Source organism: Procambarus clarkii, chromosome 88 (assembly GCF_040958095.1).
Source record: "Procambarus clarkii isolate CNS0578487 chromosome 88, FALCON_Pclarkii_2.0, whole genome shotgun sequence".
Lineage (NCBI taxonomy): Eukaryota > Metazoa > Arthropoda > Malacostraca > Decapoda > Cambaridae > Procambarus > Procambarus clarkii.
The window spans coordinates 19,533,183-19,558,610 of NC_091237.1; the positions used below are offsets into that span (position 1 = coordinate 19,533,183).

Consider the following 25,428-nt stretch of genomic DNA (forward strand, 5'->3'; position numbering starts at 1 on the left):
CAATTCCCCCCCCCTCACCCCCCAGGTAATATAGCAATGGCAGGGACCTCTACAATAGGGGGGGGGGGTGTAAACTTTGCTGAAATGCTGAGGAAGAGTCCAGAAGCCATGTCCACAGTCAAGGAAGTTGCAATGAAAGTAATTTCACAGGAGGCTAATGGAAAGGAAAAAGAGCTGTAGTCGTGGTAGGCATTAAGGGTCAAGAAGGTTGCAGGTAGGAAGAGTGGAGAGCCAAGGACAAAGCTTAAGTGTCAGGGATACTGAGATACAAATGGAAGAGGCTGATCAATGCAGAGAAGGCTTTCCGGTTTGGACAATACAACAAAAATTATTGATAAATGGCATCATTCAAGTCGATTGATATGGTGGCCTCATTCAGGAACGAGGCCACCAAAGACGACATTCTAGTAAAAAGCAAACTACAAAATTCAGATACACAGAAAGGTATTCCTCCAGAGTGAGGGCAGGGTGATGGAAGGGAGCCAGGGAGCCATAGCATCCAATCCCAGAGGGGAGTGAGGAACCCAAATCAATTCAGGAACCCCAGAGAGAACCAACACCCCCTACCCCCGCCCCAGATCAAACCCTTCCCTTCCCCTACACAATGTCTGGTCTTCCTGCACCAAGCAAGCCAAGGCAAGATCTAAACCCTCCATCCACCACCCGACCCCTGGTAACTGCCACCATAGGAGGTAGAGCATACCCAAGTAGCCCTGCCCATGGAACAGCTTACTACACCAGTGGTGAGCGAGATAATGGATATAGGAAAGCTAGCTTCAAGGTACTATACTCTAACATCAATGGTGTTACTAATAAAGTGGCCGATAGGGTGCAGGAAGAAAACCCAGATGTAATAAGGCTTGGAAACTAAATTTAGGCATCATAAATGCAGTGTTTCTGCAGGACTACTATATAGTAAGCAAAGTGAGAAAGGAGAAGAATAACCCTGCTGATACGTACTTGAATTTTGAAGAGATGGATATCCCAGCCTGTGAATGTTTCAGAAACTACATAAACTATGCTACTAATGTTTCAGGTCTACCCATTGTCAACCCTCCATTAAATGACAGAAGACCCAGGAGTTGAATAGAAACATGGCAACTATTTATACAAGAGCAACTTCAGTTGGCTGCAGGAATGGATCCAGACTTAAATCATGGGCGACTCCAACTACGGAATTAGACTGCAAATGGAGAACATGGAGGTGCAGACACATCGAGAGCTAAACTCTGACGTGGCAGCAAGAAACTGAGCCAACATGTCAAAGGACCCACAAGAACAAGAGGCGAACCACCTAGACCTGGTTCCTAGTAGACCGACATTCACCTCTAAGAAGCCGGACATAAGGGAAGTCAAATGTGAACCCCCCCCCCCCCCCCACCACCACCACACACACTTTCCCACGGGAATCTGTGACCACAGCGTATTGACATTTGAGTATCTGGTGGAGGTAAGTATTTCATACCCAAGCAAAGGATCTGAACGGAAAAGTCCGATTTACCGAAGAGGAAAATATGAAGATATTTAGAAATGAAAATGAATACATGACCTTCCTTATTGGAATACCATGGGAAATAGACCCAAGTTTAGACTGGGCAAAGTGGTCCAGTGAATAAAGAAATATCCAAGCAACAAGAAAAAGTAACTTGGGGAAGAGTATAGTGACACCAGTGATGAGATTTCACCAGCGGAGTCCCATAGGGCCCTGTATTTGGAACCCATTCTGTTTCAGATATATGCAAGCGGTATTTTAGAGGTCATAGACTCCTGCCTCCGAGTGCCGATGAAAGAAAAAACTATGGGAATAATCAAGACTGATGAAGATTACAGACAACCTGGAGGAATGGTCTAGAAAATGGCTAAGTTTAATACTGGAAAGAAAGTTAAGTGAAGGGAGCAGGAGGCCGAACACTATGTACCATGCGAGATGAAATCCTGCAAGTCAAATAGATCTGGGGATTTATGTCTCACTAAACCTATCCCCAGGAGCCCACATCAAAATTACATCAGCGGGATCTGCTAGATTGGCCAACACAAGTGCTTTAAAAAACTTAAAATAGTCCTTCAGAACCTCTCATACCACTCGAGCATTGGTCTACCGTTAGTATGCAGCTCCAGCCTAGAGTCTATACATAGTTAAACAGCCAAACACGAGATTAAGGTATGCCACCAGGCTAGTCCCAGAACAGAGATACGAGGAAAGGCTACGGGAGCTAAAGTTCCTGGAGAGCTAGATTAAAGAGATTATCACCTACAAAATTCTCAGGCATTTACAGTGGACTAAAACACTTAGCATGCGTTTACAAACTCGTGCTAAAACTTTCATGTTAAGATCATTTCTTCCATTTACATCGTTGTGCTTCTAACAAAAGCCGTCAGTAAGGTACTTGGTCTGGAAGCTTTAAGGACGTAATAGAGCCCGTCCTCAAAGGCCAAAGTCCATGCACCCGCCAAACCCCGTTTATGAATAAAGTAATTATCAAAGACGGCAACAAGTCTGGAAAGCCGTATAGCCGTTTATGAATGCAAAACGGTACACGATTAAGTCTTAACACTTCCGGAACAAGTACTTCGCTGACGACTTTTGAAATCTACGCTGTAAATACTTCACCCACGTACTACAAACATTCTCCCACAGGACCTAAACCACCTAACCAATGCCTTTATTATAATATGCACAGTATGCCAAGATATTATAGTTTATATTCGAAAATTTCCCCATTTGGAAATGACAGCATGTTAAAAATTTTATGAAGTGTGTCTGGGGTTGACCGCTGGGTGGAATGGATTTTGTCCGAGGACGGCTTGCATAATTAGTTGCTAGTCTTTGTAACTAATTTTTAACAGTCAAACTGGGGCTGCATGAAATAGACTTTAATCTTTCTTTAGGAGGACGGGCTGCATAGTGCAACAAATTAACTTTAGTCCCACTTCCATTTTTCTGTAACTGGCCGGAGCATTTGTGGCAGACATGATCACAGCCTTCACGAGCACTATTCAAGAGGCAAAACCAGGCACCGCAGAACTTACATAGTGGCTACCAAAAAAATCGTTGGTTTCTAGTAGAAGACAAAGTCTATACAAGTGAGAAAGCATGTTAAAACTTGCCAAGGCACGTTTCCTATTTTGACGAACTCTTAAGTTTCAGCTACTCTTAACAAAAGTTCCAAGTAGCACGGGCTATGGCGAGCCCGTAGTGGACTGTCCTCTATCATTAACTAGTTTAACTACATTAACAAGTTTTGGTTTAATCTAAGATAAGTTTAATAAAATTATTTAGCTATGACTCAAGTTTACTCGATATTTTTTACAACAATGCAAGAGTTTTGTATTAAGATTAACAGTCATTTATTGAGGACGGTAGCCGTAGCCGCTGTTAACGTACAAGGTGTCCGTCACTGTCCGGTAGTTGGTGAAGGTGGTGCTCTTTGTGTTAATATTCGTGTGTACCACCGTCGCTGTGTACGTCAACCTGCAAGACAGAATACAAGTCATTAACATGAGGTAATATTGTTACCAACCCCCCCCCCCTTAATATCACACACACACACACTGTATTCTATACTTACACCTGGGTGGCCGGAGTGGTGTAGGTGTACTGGCTGATTATGTAGGACGTGTGGCCGAGGGTCACGTAACTTAGTGACGTTTCCGTCACGATCCTGAAGTCAGACTTCACTTCCGTTAACGTTACTGACGTTGGCCGGACAGAGACAGAAGTCTGGAGAGCGACCCGGTCATCAACGGGAGTCTGTAGCACCTGTGTTGTAGAAAGGAAGGTTATAAGCGGGAAGATGATGCGTGTGTTATTATCTTTATATGGCACTTGTTATTGTAAACTTACCGAGCGTGTTCCGACGGTGACAGTCTGCACGCTGAAGGACGTTAGTGTTACCGCCACGCTGTTGAAGGCTTGGTCAGTGACAGTGACGCAACGGTCGATGGTGACAACTTGGGTGACAGTGGGGTGGAAGACATCATCCACTCGCCTGACCTGAGGGACGCCAACAGGTCTGACAACACTTCCAGAAGGTCCAGTGCTGCCCACTGCGACCCGCGGAACGTTCACCTGGTCCAACCTGCCACTGCTGAATATAGTAGCTGGACCACTGCCGACGCCCTGGCCGAGAATTTGACCGGGACCACCAAAGGCACCCTGGCCGACATTAGGACCGGGACCACCGAAGACACCCTGGCCGACATTAGGACCGGGACCACCAAAGACACCCTGGCCGACATTAGGACCGGGACCACCGAAGATACCCTGGCCGACATTAGGACCGGGACCACCAAAGGCACCCTGGCCGACATTAGGACCGGGACCACCAAAGGCACCCTGGCCGACATTAGGACCGGGACCACCAAAGACACCCTGGCCGACATTAGGACCGGGACCACCGAAGACACCCTGGCCGACATTAGGACCGGGACCACCGAAGACACCCTGGCCGACATTAGGACCGGGACCACCGAAGACACCCTGGCCGACATTAGGACCGGGACCACCGAAGGCACCCTGGCCGACATTAGGACCGGGACCACCAAAGGCACCCTGGCCGACATTAGGACCGGGACCACCAAAGACACCCTGGCCGACATTAGGACCGGGACCACCAAAGACGCCCTGGCCGACATTAGGACCGGGACCACCGAAGACACCCTGGCCGACATTAGGACCGGGTGCTACATCACTACGAAAGTCCTGGGGGAAATAACGTCCATCAGCAAAACTACCTCTGTGCTGGCCTGCGTCTGGCACGAGGACGCTGCCAGGGCCCTGGAGGATAAAGGCGTCTTTAGCTGCGATAGGTTGAGCGCTACTCGGCAGGCTTCCGATTGCTTCAATTAATCCAGGAAGTGGTCGACTAATATCCCTGGGAATACCGTCAAAAGCAGGTGAAGTACTAGAAGACTTCGGGACACCCAGGGTCTGCAAAGTTAAAATGTAAAAAACAATTACCATTTAAACAATAGTTATACTCAAGAGTAACTTTGAGAAGCACAACTTATAGCGGCAGTATAATTTTTTTATAAGCAATTTACCAAAGAAAAAATATATTTAGTTCACAACAGTGAAAAGTTAACTATGCCTGTAATGGTTGGTACTGGCTCGTCACGCCAGCCACGTAGAAGATGGAGGCCAGCAATATTTTAATAGAACACCGCATCTGCAATATGTAGACATGTTAAAGAACCGAATATACCCGTGCCGAACAAAAATATTCAGATTCTGAAGAAAACTTAAACTTGAGGCATTTTCAGTTGGGTTACATCTTAAAGATTACTTAAACTAGTGGGAGTAAAAAGGGGGGGGGGGTTAATTTTAATTACTATTAAATTAGTAAGTAGATTATAGTCAATGATACGGCAGTCTTGAGAACCGAGTGGCAAAGCATTACAACTATAGTCTTTTGAAAGGCAAGAGTACAGATGTTTGGTATAGTATCAAGGAAAGTAATGGTTCCCAGTCGCCGACTGTTTCAGATTTAACGTAGTTACTTTTTACCAGTATTTTCAGACATTCTTGCCGGTCTACTAATAACTGGGCAACTATTAGAGGCATTTTTTATACCCATTTATCAGTATTATGATTACAGCTCTAAATATTTTTAAAGTCGCTAGTTTAAAAGCAATTACTAGGATGGTTCGGTCATAGTATTATAATAGAGCATAGTTATTAAAAAAAGTTCACCGGCGACATGTACACGAGAACACGAGCGTAGTCGAATGGAAGGTTGTGTCAATTTCAAAGGAATCAAGAATTTTCAGATTCTAGCGACTTTGAACATTTACATAGATTAAAAGGCAAGAGAAAAAAGGGGGGCAGATATTTGTGCAGCTGGGCATACACATTAGCTTTGTATTTTATATCGACCTCTTTAACTACAAAGAACCCCCCCACATTCAGAGCAATTCAAGAATTTACCAGAAGTTCTTTGCCGTTATCAGACGCTAGTCTTAGAGTACTACACAATTAAAAGTCTAACTGGAACCGAGTCAAGTTCCACTCTTTGGACTAAGGAGGAGTAGAGATTAGACTATCAAAACCCTGTATTGCTCAGGGTTACTTTCCAGGGCTCATTTTTCCCCCAGGGTTGTGTAAAGACCCAGGTTTAAGTGGTTTTTTATAGGAGAAAAAAATTTACTTATATATTTCCATTAACATACCATAGTACCATCGCCGAATGTGTTCATTGTCAAGTGCACAATTTCATAAGAGTCCGGTTAAAAATTAACCCCCCGCTAATTAGTACTATTAAAAGTCAAACATTTGCTTTTCAAGCGTAAAGTCTTTATATGGATTAAAGTAAAGTGTTCTTAATTACTACAACAAGATAACGGCCGCGGGAAGGACAAGTTTAAGTAATGATTAAAAACCATCTAGTATGGCATTTCAAGGCTGCACGTAGCACTTTGAATATGAAATTTAAGTCTTGGTCAACAAATATTACACGATAACCAACCAAAACTATCACAATCTTGAGCAAATTAGGGGCAAGATAACACTTAACTCTCTGATAAATTACCGAAATAACTACAACATTATACTATAAACTAATAACAAAGAAGTCAAGAACATAAACTTAATACCTTGCAAGACGAGGAGAGACGATGTTACTGGAGTGAAGGCGAGGAGGAGAGTGAGGAGCTGGGCCCCACCTGCCCGCCTCAACACCTCCCTCACACCCTCCTCATGGTCGCTGCCTCTCATAATACACCCCTTCTTTACCCCAATATTTACACACTCACTCGTAATCCTCTAATAACCTTTATTTCCCTAAAGTTAACGTCGTATTAGTAGTTAATATATTTATTGTGGCACAACAGAACCTAACTACCGGTGAGAACGAGGCAAAGTGACCATTATGGACCCGTAAGTGACACTCAGTGGCTTAGCACAGTCTTCCCACACACGCCCCAACACCCAGTGGGACAGGTGGTCCTTGAGTCGTCTAGGACAGTGTTTCCTCAACCGCAGATCTATGGACTAAATATTTCAAGGGTTACATGGAACTAATATACTGTATGGTATTCTAACAAAACATGAACCCGTTATGAGTGTGTTGAACTCAATGTCTGCTGTTGTTATATACACGCAGTTTTAACTGAGATTAACAGTGCAGGGTGAGTGACATATGAATGTGTGTATTTGTTACACCAATGGCTGTCAGTTTTGCTGGCTATATCTATTTTGTTGTAGGACTCCACAAGTGTGGCTGTTGGTGGGGTCTACAGGTGTGACCGTGGCTGTTGGTAGGGTCTACAGGTGTGAACGTGGCTGTTGGTGGGGTCTACAGGTGTGAACGTGGCTGTTGGTGGGGTCTACAGGTGTGAACGTGGCTGTTGGTGGGGTCTACAGGTGTGAACGTGGCTGTTGGTGGGGTCTACATGTGTGAACGTGGCTGTTGGTGGGGTCTACATGTGTGAACGTGGCTGTTGGTGGGGTCTACATGTGTGAACGTGGCTGTTGGTGGGGTCTACATGTGTGAACGTGGCTGTTGGTGGGGTCTACATGTGTGAACGTGGCTGTTGGTGGGGTCTACATGTGTGAACGTGGCTGTTGGTGGGGTCTACATGTGTGAACGTGGCTGTTGGTGGGGTCTACATGTGTGAACGTGGCTGTTGGTGGGGTCTACATGTATGAACGAGGCTGTTGGTGGGGTCTACATGTGTGAACGTGACTGTTGGTGGGGTCTACAGATGTGAACGGTTTAGGGGGGTGCTGAGCGTGCGAATGAACATCATCTCCGGGAGGTGGAAGGGTGTTCCAAGTGGGACCCGCATGTTGGCAATGCACCTGAAGTCCCCTATACTGTCCTCGGTCCTGCTTATGGGATTCTATGTCCGGGTGTTCTATGCTGACCAACCCTGGACTTGCTTCTGGTGCAAGTTGTCAGGGCACCAAGCTGTGGGTTGTGGTGCTGGCAGTGTCAGCCCTGTGAACTTCTTCCGGGAGGACGACTTCCCCTCGCTGCAGGGACTGGAGGACTCTGTGTGATGCCGACATGGCTGCCGTTTCTCACCCATTGGGTGGCCTGGTGGTGTCGCCAGTCTCTGCGGACCGCCCAGTTGGCGGTGTGATTGTTGCGTCCATGGAATGTGCAGTTTCGCCCCTACCGCCCGCTTCCCTGCCTCTTCCGCCCTGCCTGGCCCATCTCTAGATGCTGTGTCTTCGGTAGAGTGTGGTGGTGCATTGCCATGAGTTGAGCGTGTTCCTGTGGATGTTCCTGCTGTGGAATATTGTATGGTATCTCCGATGTTTGAGTCGCCTGCGGTGTTGCGTGACCGTGTCCAGTCTCCCGGTGTTGCTGCTATGGCACCTATGGAGGTGGATGATAGTCCTGGCGACGAGTACCCGGTGTCGAAGTGTTCCTGTCGGGCTCCCTGTTTGTGTCCCCAGAGGGGTGTCGCCTGGGCGGACGTGGTGGATGCCGAGTAGCTGTCTGCTGCCGAGGATGCTCTTGCGCAGCCTCCGGGTGGTGTTACCGTCGTTGTGGCGGGTGCCCCTGTTGCGGGGGTGGTGACTGGTATGGTGGCTTTGGTCCCTGCTCCTGTGCCCAAGTCTGAGTGTTGCCCTGCCCCCAATGCAGCTGGCACGGTGCCGCTGGCCCCCGTGTTGCGGCCCTCTGTGGTTCCGCCGGCGGTGCCTCTGCCTCTCAGCACGTAGATTTTTTGGCCCCCCTCTCTTTCAATCTCCAGGTCCTGAACAGTTTCCAGGTTCTGGATTCTGTTGTCTATGTTAACTTGCTTTCCCTGCTCCACTTCAGTCTGATGGCGAGAGTTTTTCTGTATTCCTGTTCTTTCACGTGTGTTCTATGTTCTTCTCATATCTGTCCTGGCATGGTTTCAACAAGTGTTTCCCTACCTCTTACCTCTTCTGTGTCCGATGCAAACTTCTCAGGCACCATCAGTCCACTCTGACTTCTGAACCTACCCAAATCCTAACCATTCAGGCCGATATCAGCTCCCTCCCTTGGACTTCTCTTCATTGAAGATGGACATTCCATGATTGTATAACTGCTCCCAGCTTCTGACCTGAAATGTGAGCCTGATCCCTCCACCTCTTTGTCCCTAAAGAGTAATAAAGTCTGTTTTTTACCAGCCTGACCTCATTATCTCACTGCTGTTTCTGTCCTTGAACCCCTTGTTGTCGTACACAAAAAAATGGCAGTTTATCTCCCTGCCTGTCCATTAGTGTTCTCTGCCTTGCCCTTTACGGCCACTTCTTTACCTCTGCCCCCAAGCCCTATTTCTCCGAATTCCATTCTTACCCAACTTTATTTTTGTCTATATATTTTTCACCATTTCAATAGAATACATAGTTTTTATGCTAATTTTAATTCCAGCAGCATTAAGATTTCAGGTAAGGCCTTGTTAGCTCTTGAAAATGAGTTTTGAGGCTGGGTACACGAGAAATAAACTAGATGTGGTTAAATATTTTTTTTGCAGGTATGTTCATTTGGTAGTCTATTATATTATAGGTTGAAATTAAAATTTTGCTAAGAGAAATCAGCCCATAGGGCATGGGAAAATGCATCCTAGAGGGAAAACTCCAGTTGCAACAAATTGAAATTGGTCCCTGTTTGGATTGAAATTGGTCCCTGGTCCCAAATTGGGACCAATTTGGGACCAATTGGTTCACTGATTTGAGGTTTTACTATAAAATCATTCTATATCTTACATATATCTAAGTAAAACCAATCAATCTAAATGTCTCCTCAAAGCATTTTCTTGCACCATCTCAAACTGCATAAGGTAAATGACACACAATTGTTATGATAAAAAGACTTATGTATTAATGCATAATATATACAAACTATATTTGGTAGACACATCAGTATGTACAAATAAATTAATTATTATACATAATATTAATGAATTCAAATTCTAGATACACATTTTACAAACCATTGACGAACATAAAGGTAAAGAGAGTCGAGGGCAGAACACTGGACATTCCTCTTGACTATATGAAAACCTAGATTAGTGGCTGACCCTGAGAGGGGGGATGCTGTCAGGGTAAGCCCCACTGGGTGCTACACCACCCCTGCACACGCAATCACTCTCGTGTGTCCGCAGAGGCGGGGGAGGATGTACCAAGGTCACTTGAGCATCTTGCAAGATAAGAGGACAAATGAGAAGTAGAGTAATATCTGCTGTATCACACTAAATTTTCCAGAATACAGTATCTGATTACATATTTGTAAATATCAATCAATTACATGTAGTAAAATGAGATCTTGGCAAGACTTGCAGACAAAATGTACTGACAAATGTATTCCTTTCCAAATACATTATATCTTTTATATAGTTATACAGTACTTGAATAAGAAAAAAATAGCTGATGTTTTGTAGAATTAAGACAATAGAAAATACTACAATAGGCAAAAATTATTCTAGATGGCCCAAGGACAGTGGTGTAATGCAGTGGGGGAATACTGCAATGTCCCAATGCTCCTGGGATGCATGTGATCAGTGCAGCCCTCAAAATGCTTTGGGGGAGAACACTTTGAGGAATTCACCAAGCCAGAAGGAAGAGGGAAACATAAGTTGCCAAGTTTCATTTAAAGTACTCCAGAATGAACAGCCCTCAACAAGAGTCAAACACTAGACAGTAGGACAAGTTACACACAAACAGTTATGGGTGGTCAGATGCAATACTTCCAGGTCTCTGGTTACTGGACAAAAAGCTCGAACAGTCCAGAATCCAAAACTTCCAAACTGATTCGGACAAATTTTGTTCCCTAGTCTCTCCCGCACCATCGTCACTAGAGAAAAAGCCATAGACTTCACATGTACATAAACACTTACTACGGGAAACCGGCTTGGCATATACACACCGAGCAGCAACAAGGATACACCAACAACCCTACCTATTGAGGAACCCGTGTCTTAGTTAAGGACTCAAGGGAGGAAAATGGAAACACACAATTACATTAAAAAAATAAAAAAAATTTATTCTGGACCCTAGAAAATGCCAATTTCCTTTATAAAAAAAATCCCAAACCCATAAATGCAATCGGAACATAAACCCACTGTAAAATGGCAATATCAATGTTCTGAACTAGGCTCCGATAGAGGGGTCTCGGATACACCGTTTCCTAACCATTTTGTCATGTGCTAAAATATGCAGAGATCTACATGATACAGCAGTTCAGCTTTTAAAAATTAGCAGGTGTGCTAATTGTAATCTTAGGATAGGTATCAAGAAGATCTACTCTATTCACAACATATACACTAGAAAACAAATCTTACTGGCATCTAACAAACTTTTAAAAGATAAATCTGTTTTATATAAAATAAAAATTCTATAGATTTAATATAAAACAAAGGGGCTAATGAGAATTGGATGAGACAGAATTGCAATAACTAACAGAGCATCAATGGTAATGATGAAAATGAAAGATGAAGAGGCTTAGCAATGCAAAAAGAACCACGGAGGGGAGGAGAAAAGGGGGCTGGGGCAAACTTCTGCTGACCATAGGAATTAAAACAAAAAAATAGTTGGTTTATAGTTATAAAATATTGTGTGGCAAGAGATACATTAGTGTAGTTACAGCAGTAAAAAATAGGGATAATACAGCCAAAGTAAACAATAGTAGTGAGAAGTCATGATCATTACAAAATAAGTATGGTTCTGATAAACAACAGGACTACAGAAAGTATTGTAAGTTGTATGAAGACGGTGGACACGACAATGAAAGGAAAAGGACTCGGCAAGATTTTCTATTTAAACAAACCGGCAGTTGAATTTACAAGATGATAATAAGGGAAATGGTTAGCAAAGTCAAGAAGCAGTGTTTAAAGAGCTGAGACAATGGATTAGAGAAAGGGATAACCTGTGACCTGTATATGCAATTGCAATGCAGGAGTAAACATTGAGTTGCAAATATAATGTAATAATACTTGGATGAAATCCTCAGAACAGCTTCTCAATGACTGCCTTCATGTAAGAACACTGTTCAGCAGTCCTCATCGAACAGCACATGATGCATATGAAAACATTAAGATAGTAGAGCGTACAAGTACAGTACAGACAAAACTTGGTAACTCCAACTGCTGCTCACCAGCAACCAATGACAAATTAATGTAGGGTGATCTAAAATAAATCTTTGCATGGAAAAAGTAATTACTGTATATGGAATGAATCAAGATGAAATTACCAAGATTAGACTGTATTACAAATATTACAATAACACAGCATAAACTGGACTTTGAAGAGTGCATAAATAGTTTCAGTAGCCTTTTAAGGCTAATTTCATCATTGATGCTTATCATAATGACTTGAATTCAAAATCTATCACTTGTTTAACATATTGCATACACAAATGATGAAATGGAACAAAACAAAGTACTGAAACAGCATCAGGAGAATGCTTAATTAGGGTGCTGTGCATTTATATTAAAATACAATTGACACGTAATTTTCTTTATATCGAGATATAAATAGATGTTTGGATGTAGAACATAGCTTTTAGTCAACTCAATTATGCTCATAAAATTAACAAGCCAATTGAGCCGACAACTGACAGAACATTGATCATTAAGAGTTTTGTGACCTCCCAATGACCTCACATCTCTTGACAGTATACTTTGATCCATCACCAACAGCCTCAATTATATCGGTATGCTTACAGGAGAACTGTCCCTATAACAAGTGATTGGTCACACTGCTGCCCACATTTAGGCTCTAACAAACCAAAGATCCTCCAAAATGATTAGCCATTTAAGCTGTAGTAGTTCTCAATGTTTCTGTTTATATCTCCATTACCCAGAAATATAAGAGGCTAATCCAAGAAATAATGAGCTTTCCCTCTCAAATTCCTGTGCTGTCCATCCTTTGTCAGTTGGAAAAAGCTTCTTCGTCAACATACAAGATCTGACTAGCAATCATGAACTTCTTTTAAGTTTCAGCAAAAGCACATTCAGACAAATTCTGAAACAAGTTGTGTAGCACTCGTGCATTAACAACACAACATTCTCCAAAACATTACTTGATCATTTGCATGAGGCTCGTCTCAGAATCGGCTCTACTCTCTACTTCACAACATAAATAGTTAACCTCGTAGAAGCTCTGCATGTCCACAAATGCTTTTCAAAAGATGTACTAATATATCATTATCTACGGCAGGAAACTCCCTAGTGTACATTGGCTGACTAGAAAATGTTGGATTTTATTAAACTAGTTTAAAATAATTTTAATTTGAAAACAGTTACTCAGGTTCTAAAATGTATTATGACACACTAAATTTGCAAACTCCAAAACTTGTAATACATCAACAATGAGCTTATTAAGATTCATGACAACATCCCGATGCTCTCACTAGCACAATTATATATAGAATCTTTATTGACAAGAATATTAACCACCCATCAAGCAAGCATGAACAAAGCAAGAACAAAGTCAATACATCTAATAAGTTCAATGTATGGTGTTACAGCTTTTCAAGTGCATACCAACACCAGTGTGCCTAGAAAATACATTTTTCTGTAAATTGTCTTTCTCTTCTGCCTCACCTTGACTGCTTCTCACTGCTTAGAAATTACCGTTACATGCAAAATATATCTATGTGAAGCGTCTAATATTAAATATCTTTAAAAGCAACAAATTCAAACTCGTTTAAATTGTACAAATTTACGTGCTCAAAACCATCAGATACCCGATTTGGGATTTTAACCTTCATAATTTTTTAGTCTATTTTGTGCTCAATTAACTTTTCTTGTGAAATGTCAAAAACAATCATAAATGCTCGTATCCATGATGTGAGTCTCGTACTATTCTTTGCCAGAGCTTATGGTGACATACATGCAATAACTACTTATGACAATAACCAATGCATTTCTTGAGCATATTAAATAATGAAGATAAAAACCAGTGGAGGCCCACCCTCCATACATCACAAAATGTACGCTGTATACTCTTTAGAACACCGTGCTGTACAACCTGCAGAGTTGTAAGCTGTACCGACATGTGTTATAGCACTGTTAAGCTGTACAACCTGCAGAGTTGTAAGCTGTATGTCCTGTAGCACTGATAAGCTTATTACTTGCAGAGTTACAAGCTATATAGCCTGCAGAATTCCCAAGCTGTACAATCTGTGGAACTTAAAGCAGAATGACGTAACGAAGTGAAAGCCAAACAGCCTGCAGAGCCATATACCTGGAGAGGGCTTCGGGAGTTTTTTCCTACTCCCCGAGCCCGGCCTGGAGCCAGGCTCGACTGGCCCCATATATATATGCCATAACCCCATACATTTCCAAGCTTAATACCCAGCTATACAACCCGCACAGACGCAAGCTACACAACTCTCACAGATTCATAATGTAGAAAACTGCCACAGTGTGCCCCGCACAATCTGCAGAATCGCTAGCTATTATCATTCTCGTTGTTTTATGTTATAATGACCTGCAGAGTTGTAAATTAGTCGAGTCTGCACCTATATAAGCTAGTAAGCTTGCACAACCTTAAGCTTTACCACCTGCAAATTACTTCAATCTACTTAAGGTCTGTGCATTAAATATTCTTACGTTTTAAAGAGCAAAGGTAATCTTAGAATAAATTTGTTGATGTACCAATGCCCCTTAGCTGACCCCAAATAAAGTTAACTATAACTTTATAAAGATTTTATTGCTAAAAATTATAATTAATAATTATTTATCATTTAATTTTTTAAAGACGCTCATTTCATGGTTCTCAAATAAGTGAAGTGTAATAGGCAATGACAAAATATTACACCGTTTGCTTATGGATAACCAATCATCCAGTTAACAAATATCAGGAAATAAAAGCAATGTTCCAATGCAAATATACAAGAAATATTAAATGACAGTAATTAATGAAGAAGTGACCTAGCTGTTTGAATGACTTAGATTACTCATATAGATGAACATTTAAATTGTACAAGTACTTCCCAAAACAATGCGACAGTTCTCGTTAATCCAACACCACCACCCCTAGAACACACTCTCGGCTGACCGTGAGAGATGGATAGGGTGAGAGGGTGATCGATGCAGTCGTTTCTTCGGCAGCTTGTTTAAGTTGGCTTGCATGGTGGAAAACTCTGGTCTTTCATCTGGCCGGTAACTCCAACAAGCCATTAAAATGTCCTGTGGGCAATGAAGTTCCTTATATTACCGCTAAAACTCCAAGACCCCCAAAACAGCACAAAACACATTAATTTTTTTTTTTTCTGGCTAGTAAATGTTATTTTCAGATTGCTTATTCAGATGTTATACTGTATTCAGAAAGATTTGTACATTTCTTGTTGGGTTACGTAAATAATTTACTCTAAATTTATGTAAACTAAGATAAAATAATAATTATTTCATATCATGTAATACAGTATCTTCAATTATATACTGTATACACTAGATTTAGATGCTACATTTATTAGCAATTAAAAAATCATTACAGTTGTCAAATTCTAAATCAGAAACTTTGTTCACAATAACTTGTACAAATCATTACAATAATGATGGGAATAAACAGGTGTACAACAGTCTAAATCAAGCTTGTGCCTCCAATGTAGTGTAGGAAATGATTACTATTCCCCTCAAACTTTGCTTTGACCTTTGCCTAAAACGGCTTAGGGAAGACGGATTGATGGTGCCTGAAGGCTGCAGACTTGTGAAGCTGTCGCAGCTGTAGATGAGGAGTGAGCAGCATTCAAGGTACTGTACCCTCAAGACGTTTTCCCTAAGCTGTCTTAAGCAAAAGTCAAAGCAAGTTTGAGGGGAGAATACTAGCCATTTTCTATACTTTGGAACCATGAGTCATCAGAAAATAATACTTACTACCAAAGAACAATTTTTTTTTAGGGTGTATAATCAATAAAATAGAGGTTTTAAATTATTTATGAATCACAACGAATATTTCATTCTCTTAACTCTCATGATTCACTAATCTTTCACACTCTCTTATCTTTTGATGATGTTATTTATCACTCTTATCCTCTCCTCCAAACACCATACATACTCCTCAGATTGTATATATTTACTACTCTGCATTTCGTCCTGTTGCAATACCAGTACATTACATTCAGGGGAAACAGAAAAGTTGTATGGACAATTCTAGCACACCAATTCCACAGATTCATTACTAGGAAAGGAATAGGAAAATGTACAAAATAAGTTTATATAATGAGACTAAGTATTGGGCTCGTGAGAGGTATATCTGCCAGAGACGATGCAAGTTCGAATGTAGGATGACGCAAAGAAACTACCAGACAGCCAATATAGAGTTGTATATAATATCTGGATAAAATGCTGAATCAGAACGAGATATTTGGCTTACCTTGACATCGCGTGAAGCTTGGAGGTTGGCTAATGAAGGCTTCATGCCTCGTCCAACTTGCCAGATGATGGCCTCTGGTGGCAACCCTTTATGAGGCCACTCTCCACACAGCAACTCATACCACACAGTCCTGTTGACCAAACACTTCTTCAATAACAACGCAAACAAGGCAAATACGATTACAAAACTATTATGACAGTGGTAGACAAACAAAAGTAACACACACAATAACAGGATGTTCTCGGCAAGTAATTTCCATTTTATTTATGAGCCCTCCATCGAGCTATGAATGTTTCCAGATTCCCTTTTGAGTGCTGTATAGGTTGAACCAAAGAGGCTAAGCTCACCCCCCAGCAAGAACAAATAGTTGTGTGTAAAAACACGTAAATAATACATGCACACACTACATACACAACAATGTTCTCCGATTTATCTTACCCGAAGCCATAGACATCAGAGTAGGTGGTGAATGGGAGGCCATCATCTTGCTTCTGAACTACTCTTAAGTTCCTCATTACCTCTGGAGACAAGTAGCACAACCAGCCTGGAGGAATGCTTAGCCAGTTGCCACGCCTAAAAGATAACAATTGTTCATACAAACATGATTTTCACCGATACAATAATCTCTCTCAAAAAAATATCTCCAGACAACAACAGCAACCACAAAAAAATGCAACAAAATAAATCTTCTCTAAGGTCTCATTGACACTCGTCACATCTCATGTTCCTTGCAATTCATTCTCTTATACGCACATTATTAAATGAAGGGAAAATAACACTGCAAAATTATGTTATAATCTAATGAGTAAGAATGCAGGTTTGTCTCCAACTAATACAACTCACAGTAGGAAAATACTGTGTAATGTCCTATCAAGGCCTCAAAAAGTAAAAACATGGGTATGATATAGCTATTTCCTCACACACATGCTTCCTCCACACACACACACACACACACACACACACACACACACACACACACACACACACACACACACACACACACACATACAAGGCTAGTATGATGTATCACATTATTGTGATTTCTGTGTGTGGTGTAGTGCAAGACTAGTAAAATCCTATCATACCATACCTTGTGGAGATGTGGCAACAAGGTGTGAAGTTGCACTGTTCTTTATTGTATGTCGGAAAATTTTAATACACAATGACATAAATATAAGCAATTGTTTAATACAAAATATAGGATAAAATCATTTTTTGGAAATAATTTATTTTTGGTGCACCATGGGGGTATGATTTTTATGAAGCACAGTGCAGTGGTTAAAGTGAAGGCTTAAATAGTGGATGTGGCTTAGAATGAAGGTCCAAGAATCTCTGCACAAATATGTCCAAGTCTTACCCTGCATCTTATTTCACACACAAATGCTGTACGTCTAAATTCCTGAACCAAAATACCCTCAACAAAGCAAACTTATGTCTGAAACACACACCAGTATTTAACAATGATTTTTAATCAATTTCAGGTAAACATTTACGAACCGGTAGCAACTGCACTAACCTTGAGTCATGGCAAAGTCTTGTAACATTAAACAGCCCAAAGTCAGTAATGACAACCTTGCCACTTTCTAGAAATATGTTTTTTGTCTTTAGGTCCTTGTGAACTATTCCTCGGGCATGAAGGTAGCCCATACCCTGTTAACAGAAACCACAGTTTGACATTAAATTACACTCTGTAAAAAACAACGTATCATTAAATCACACGGTTTACAGAAACAATTGAACCCGTTAACAGGAACGATAGCATCAATAATCAATACTGTACCATCAGTACAATATTAAGATGAGTCACAATAACGTGGCTGAAGATATGATGACCAAATCACACACCAGAAGATGAGGAGACAACGTTTTGGTCCGTCCTGGACCATTATCCAAACGATTGTCGACTTGATAATCGATAGTGGTCCAGGATGGACCGAAACGTCATCAACTCTCCATCTTCTGGTGTGTGGTTTGGTCATCAATACAATATCAATACCTGTGAAATCTGTTGAGCAATCATGATGGTTTTAGACATATTGAACTTGTCTTTCTGGACATGGATGTGTGTGTAAAGTGTTCTGCCCTTACACAGGCTAGTTACTATTGCCAGTCGAGGCGGCTTCATGCACGCTCCCATGAACAATACCAAGTTCTCATGGCGAGTCTTGCGAAAAGTGCTTACCTGGAAGAAACAAAAAAATGCTTATAAATACTCGGTAAGAAATTACAAATACTGTATTCCATGTTTTTATTATATTTCTTACATCTGCTTTTTATTAATATACACAGTGTACCATGAAAACTTGAAAATTTCTCCTAACTGAATATTGGAAAAGTAATAAAAAAAACCTCCTAAACAATTATATCTATACATATACATCTTGCAAAGTAGTTTCACTCAATAATCCAGTCATTTAAGGGCCCAGAGTCAATTCAGTCATTTGTCCTATATTTTGTAAAAAATAAAATATATATATATACTGTATACATATTACCATTTTAAAGCCTAGATTTTGGGCTATATTTTGAGCTATATTTGAAAGAAAATGGTCAACTCATAGTATTCTTTTTTTCTATATTCTTTATTGCAAGACAATCTTGCAATAAAGCAGTACATTTTGCCTCCTAGTATATTTTGTATTTATTTGCTATAACATCATAAAACATAACCAGATTAACTAAATGCAAGTGATTGGAAAGTACTTACTCCGTAATTTATATATTACTTTAATATATATTAAGCATTGGTGATGCTGCCTTTTTGGTGAGAAAATTCAAACCTCAAAACACTAACTATCTTTTTAGGTTTCCATTTCAGTGTTTTAATTTTCATTGAATTTTGATGAACTTTTCACACACAACTCAATTCAGCAGACTTTACATTTGAGTTCAAGATTTTTCTAAAATTTGTTTTAAGATAGAAATTTCAGAGTTAAAAAAATATCTGAATGATTTTTCTTTTCATGAATGATTCAGAATTCATGATTTTTGTATTATGAAGAATCACTAAAAATTTCCTCCAACAACCATAGAACTGCATCAGGTCTTTCCAATGATATCAAAATATGACTGCAGTAGAACTTGCAAATCAAATAAATTAAAAAAAAAAAAAAGTGTCATTTTTATTTTGTTATTCAAGTTTAATTTTTAAAACTAGTTTTAAATACCCATGCGTATGCTTTAGGGCCAAATATCAAAGAAAAGTAAATCTGAAAACATAGTTCTAGAGCAAAGTTGACTCGGGCATCTTAAACCTAAACAAAATACTTGTACTGTTGAAATCCATAGTATTAATAAATCCTATTACTCACTTCAGCTTTAAATGCCTCTAGTGTTTTTTCATCATTCACATAGTCCATGCGAAGCTCTTTAATGGCCACGTGCCCATGCCAGTTTCCCGAATATACAATACCAAATCGACCTCGTCCAATAACTTCTCCTCGATCAAGTTCATCATAGGGAATGTCCCATTCTCGAAGTGACTGAGACACACTGCTGACGCTATTCTGTCGAGTACACCGAGGATCTGCATTTTCTCCGTCGGAAACAGTAGAATCTTGCGAATCAACTCGACCTGCTATTGTGCGTTCTGAATCATCAGTGCCCGTACTACCGGACCTAGACAAAAAAATAAAAATTTAAACTCACTTATAGCAAAGGTAGATAGAATACAAGATAAATGTGAAAACACTAAACACATGAAGTTTTTCTTTTAAAAAACATTCATTACTGTATATGTAAATAATAATAACATTAATATATAAAAATCTCAAAAATAATTATTGGTAGACCATTTACCAAGTAGTATTAACAGGATACTGTCATCATTAAACAACAATCTTTGAGTGAACACAAAAAGCAACTTTGAGCAAAAAACAGTTTTTGAAAGGGTTTAATAAACAGGTCTTCCATACAATATGAGAAGAGACGACCTTGACGAGCTAACCACAGTTTAATGGTTTGGTCGGGACCAAAGATCCAAAGCTCAACCCCGCAAGCACAACTAGGCGAGTACAGATGAGAGGGGCTACGGATATGTAAACAATACTGCAATTCACAAAGCTTTAACTTCCCCAGCTTTACCAGTAATATTCTGACTGATGAGAAAAATATGACCCCACCAGTTCCAGCGAGTGTGTATTGTATCAAACGATACCACTGCAAACCTGAAAAGGCATTCTCTCTCTCTCTCTCTCTCTCTCTCATTACCCAAATGGGGAGGTAGCACATGCTCATATCTGGTACATCACCGTCCGGTGTCAGGAAGTGCAGAGCCTGCCATAGTAATCACACAGGTGATAGCTGGTTGATACCTGGTTGATGGGGTTCTGGGAGTTCTACTCCCCAAGCCCAGCCCGAGGCCAGGCTTGACTTGCGAGGGTTTGGTCCACTAGGCTGTTGCTTGGAGCGGCCCGCAGGCCCACATACCCACCACAGCCCGGTTGGTCCGGCACTCCTTGGAGGAAACAATCTAGTTTCCTCCTGAAGATGTCCACGGTTGTGTCATGATGGACTCTCTTAAGGCTTTAGCTCATGAAAATACTGTATATTTCTGACTTGCATTTTTAGTTTGGATACTTTCTCCAGTGAATTCCAAGCATCCTAAATGACTCTTCAGGAATGTTTGGAAATGATCCTGTGGCATAAACGCTGCATGACAATTTTCCTTGATTGTGCATGATCCTTAACACAACAAGCTCAAATCTATTTTTAAATATGTTTCACTCCTTTAAACTGGATGCCAAAACCTCTCACTGGTCTCAGTAGAACATTAGTTTGTTGAAGTTTGTAACAATAGTTTGTTGAAGTAAAGGGTATACAAAAATGTAAATAATTGAGATTAAGGTGATAATTATTTTAGACGAGAATGTGCAATGAAAAACTGCATAAATTCCTTATAAGAAGAATCTTTAAACCGAGTCCAGATTAACTAAATACACATATATAGAGTACTCAGCATTTGACGATCATCCAACCCAACCCACCAAACTCCCACCACACAGACAAATTTTCAGTTTTCTGCACATACCCTGAAGTTTGTGACACGGTGCGATCAGAATCATGAGACTGCCGAGAGTCAATGACATCACTTTGCGTGGAAGATGCGGAAAGTGGAGCCTTGGGAAGAGTTCTGGCCGTAATGTGTGTCAGAGGCCGCATTTCTAAAGGAATGTCTCCAGTATCCTCATTCACATCTGCCAAGAAGGTAATACACATGGCAAATTAAGTATCACCCAGAAGTATTATCTACAACTAGGTTCAAATTTAAAAATATAAACATTTTACATGAAACTATACATTATACCAATATGTACAATATATCTATTACAGTAGGTATTGTATGTACTATATCTTCTACTTTAAAAATATTCAGTAACATCTGCCTAAATGCTCAGCATCCCAACATATGTTTAGCTATAAATAAGTTTAACACTTCAATAATGTCTAAATAATGTTTCTGGGATTATGATTCATAAAAAAATATATATTTCTAGGTGAGGATCCTTCAGCAGTTCCCAGAGCCTAAATGCTTATTCTGAAAAGCCTTAGAAAATTGCACTAAACCTACTGAAAAAGAAGGGGATGGAGGGGGAGTGAGATTTTGTAGACTTCATCCCATGGCTCTCTCTCTCTCTCTCTCTCAGCCAGGGAGGAAGATTCAAGACTTCTGGGGGGTCTTGTCTGGGAAGATTCCAGACAATCTTCAAGTCTTGTCTCATTTGTTCTTCTGGGAGAGTTACTTGGTCTTTCTTCCCCCTCTGTTCTTTGCCAACGTCATAACCTTGTGTGTGTTCAGGATTCATTCTCATTTGGTTACCATGGGGCCTGGCCAATGACTCTCTAGCATCAGGGCTTCAGGGGTTCATGGGGTTTAATTTTCCAAAATGGGTTTGATTTTTTTTCCCTTCATTTTGCTTCTGGACCGAGTCCGAGTTTCCCAAGGCAGGCAAGAAAGTATGTGTGTGTGGGGGGTGTTATAAGTGCATGGATGTGATAGCCCTGGTTTTGGATTGCCTTTTTCCCATTACGTTGCACCTTCCTAAAGCTTGACAGGACAAGCACTAGCAATGGGGAGTTACTTAGTGGGCCTTTCAGAATGATTGAGCAAAACAATGGTGTGATAATCTATGCAATTAGTCTCGCTAGCAAGTGTTCTTGAAATGTGTAAAACACATTTCATTATATAAATTTCTCAAAGTACACACTGCTGAATAACATTATGGCAAAAGAAAAACGAAAAGAACCACCATTCACAGACTTGGAAATAATTATGTTAAGTTATATTCGCGGCAACTCCCGCCCCACGATGCCACTGGGGCAAGTTCCACAGGGCCCATTCTATGCCCATGAATTGCTCAACGTCCCTGCTCCATCACAGCCCAAGTAGTTCACATACAATATCTTGCAATTTTTTCCCCCCATGATCAAGGAATTCATTTGAATATTAGAAAAAAATTGGGGGAATAATTTCTCACATGTAACAGGTGCACAGTACCAGGGTTAAAAGCAACAATGACAGACAACATATACATGGACTTGCCTCCTTGTTTAGATTTTTAAATGCTGTTCTTATGTTCAACTTCTCATATGTCCCATTGTATCTTGTATCTTGTTCAAATGCGCTTCTTGTGTTTGTGTTGGGATTACACCCACTCTCAGTCCTTTACTCTTATTGTTTCCTCGAGTTCATTTTACCCTTATGGTCTTGTGTGGGTGGAGTAGAGAGGTGGGGCCAGGAGATACGAGTGGAGTAGAAAGATGGGGGGCGGGAGGGTGTGGGTAGAGTAGAGAGGTGGGAGCTGGAGGGTATGGGTGGAGTAAAGAGGTGGGGGCCGGGGTGTGTGTGTGTGTGTGTGTGGAGTAGAGAGGCGGGGGCTAGAGAGTGTGGGTGAAGTACACAGGTGGGGAAGAAGAATATGGGTGAAGCAAGTTGTTGGGTGTGAAAAGACATAGGCAAGGCTAGGCTTGCTATGGGCTCACCATAGCCTATGCTACTTGGAACTTTTTGTTCCAAGTAGCAAATCTTAAACAACAACAACAGCTAGGCTTGACAAGTGTTGGGTGAGTAGAACAATCTGCCAAATAGTGTCAGTGAAGCAAATTACCTTGGAAACTTTTAGATATATTGGAACTGATGCATGCATGAAAATGTTAAGGCATACACAAGACCTGCCTCACATGGATCAATAGGCCTACTGGTGTCGCTTTGTCCTAAAGAAGTGAACATACCTTTACCAAAATTCTATCAGAATGAACACAAATTTTATACTTCACACCGTCATGACATTCAAAGTAACTGACTACCTTAACATACATGTAAAGTATTTAAATTAAACTCCTGCATCTACTGTTTTAGTTTATTACATGATCTAGCCATATTAATTTACTGAATAAATCTCTCCTATGTTATCTTACTTAATCACAATTTAAAAGTTTTAAAGTCTCGGTTATCTAAGTTGTTCATGATTTTTTCCCAAAATTAGTTCATAAGCTTTTTATTAAACATCAGAACATACTGCAATTTCCAAATTCAACTACTGTAATGAATTAATTTTTTATAGTTTTTATACCGAAATCAATAATTTCAGTGTGAAATTTATACTTTCTACTTAAGCACTTAATTGAATTAGAATAGATTTCAAACTAACCAAACCATGAACAAATTGAAACAGGTATAGAACTTGACTTATGCCTGAAGCATCGGCCTCATCACTTACCTGGAAAGTGGAATCCTCGGGTAACTGAGGAAATAGCATTAATGAGCATCCAAGTATTGACATTGTGTTACTGGTTACAAGGTTATAAACAATCACAAATTATCACATGCTATTACTTTAATACTCAAATTGTTCATGGTCTATACAAGACTTAAATAAACCACCCATACAACACACCCACTAAACCATCCACAATACGGCACACACCTAATGTCATCCATTAATATGTTACACATTAAATGCTTCATACACTTCATTACCACAATAGACTAAATCATTCATACATTACACTATGTACTGCACTACATTAACTCCTTAAACATTGGCAAATCATCATATGATGCATTTTGGAACAGTGATTCTACATTTTTATCTGTACACACACACACACACACTCCTTCCAAACTCCCAAGCCATTCTTCCATCCATCCATCTAGAAACAATAACATTTATAATGTAAAGCAATTTTATGTAGTTTTTTTATGCCACAGAAGCCTTGTACCTGTAGGATGAGCCACATTTGATCTCCTGATACCTGGAGCATACCTGGAGAGGGGTCTGAGAGTTCTACTCACCGAGCCCAGCCTGATAGTTCCCATCCCCCTACTATCTTACACACACACAGTTAAAACATTCAAACATGGCACCTATTAAAAAATTCAAACATTGCTCCTATTAAAGCATCCAAACATTGCACATATTAAAGCATCCAAAGAGTGAATGCCTATTTAAAACCAATTCACACATTAACACACACTTCTCCCAGCAACCCTTGATATACAACTGTTACAACATGCTCAATACAATCATTCAGCTAATCTTAAAAACAAAGCAATGAGTGAATTGTTATAAGCTCCATTTTCTCAGCAGATCACTTAGCTGCTCCCTAAATTAAGTTACCCCAAATTACTTGAATGTGAACGTCCAGCCAGGCCAAGCTAAACAGCATACCGTATCCCCACAAGGACTTTTAAATTGTTCCTACAAAATCATATATGTGCTGGGGAGACACTGGAGAAAATACACAAAACTGCCCAGTGGTTGGGTAAAGCCTGGCTACCTCTACTGTCCACCAGATGACAGCAAAATATATATATATATATCAATGGGCTCACAGACCCCAATCAGCCCACACACTTCCCAACACAAGAACTAACTCAAAGCACAAGTGGAAATGAACAGAAAGGGAGAGAACGGGAGCAGCTAAATGATCTATTCTAGCATACAGCAAACAAACTTGTTTCCATACACTTGATGGATGAATCACCATGAATGACTGTTTTGTGAAGCAAGCTTCCCAGCTTATTGCAGTGAAAGGGTTAAAGAGGCAGGTTCCAAGATGGAGAAAGGTATTAAAAAAAAAGGTTTATTAAAGACAAAGATGAATGTGTAACTAAAATGAATGAATTGCTTCCT

General features: G+C 40.5%; 2 protein-coding genes across 5 annotated transcripts in view; both read right to left on the reverse strand.

Moving 5' to 3' along the window:
* Positions 1-3,272: 3,272 nt before the first annotated feature.
* Positions 3,273-6,743, reverse strand: LOC123745800 (collagen, type I, alpha 1b-like). The gene is made up of 5 exons (XM_045726802.2): positions 6,592-6,743; positions 5,091-5,168; positions 3,845-4,930; positions 3,570-3,760; positions 3,273-3,472 (listed from the first exon to the last, which is right to left on the reverse strand). Exons 2-5 carry the CDS (start codon positions 5,166-5,168, stop codon positions 3,349-3,351), a joined length of 1,479 nt encoding a protein of 492 aa, XP_045582758.2. The 5' UTR covers positions 6,592-6,743; the 3' UTR covers positions 3,273-3,348.
* Positions 6,744-9,771: 3,028 nt separating this feature from the next.
* The window catches only part of LOC123745799 (kinase suppressor of Ras 2), a 33,344-nt gene continuing 17,687 nt past the window's right edge, over positions 9,772-25,428 (reverse strand). For 3 of the 4 annotated variants that reach the window (XM_045726798.2, XM_045726801.2, XM_045726799.2), the window contains 8 exons: positions 24,013-24,036; positions 21,324-21,489; positions 19,606-19,912; positions 18,291-18,476; positions 17,811-17,944; positions 16,733-16,867; positions 16,295-16,424; positions 9,772-15,108 (listed from right to left, as the gene is read on the reverse strand). In XM_045726798.2, coding sequence (XP_045582754.1) covers positions 14,956-15,108; positions 16,295-16,424; positions 16,733-16,867; positions 17,811-17,944; positions 18,291-18,476; positions 19,606-19,912; positions 21,324-21,489; positions 24,013-24,036 — 1,235 coding nt within the window. In that variant the 3' untranslated portion in view covers positions 9,772-14,955. The remainder of the gene's footprint in view (positions 15,109-16,294; positions 16,425-16,732; positions 16,868-17,810; positions 17,945-18,290; positions 18,477-19,605; positions 19,913-21,323; positions 21,490-24,012; positions 24,037-25,428) is intronic. The other variant, XM_045726800.2, reaches the window with a different exon arrangement.

Coding starts and splice junctions, on each gene's coding strand:
- LOC123745800 (XM_045726802.2), bottom strand. CDS start 5,168: ATGCGGTGTTCTATTAAAATATTGCTGGCCTCCATCTTCTACGTGGCT. Junction 4,931..5,090: donor GCCAGTACCAACCATTACAG/GCATAGTTAACT, acceptor TTAACTTTGCAG/ACCCTGGGTGTCCCGAAGTC. Junction 3,761..3,844: donor TCACCGTCGGAACACGCTCG/GTAAGTTTACAA, acceptor TCTACAACACAG/GTGCTACAGACTCCCGTTGA.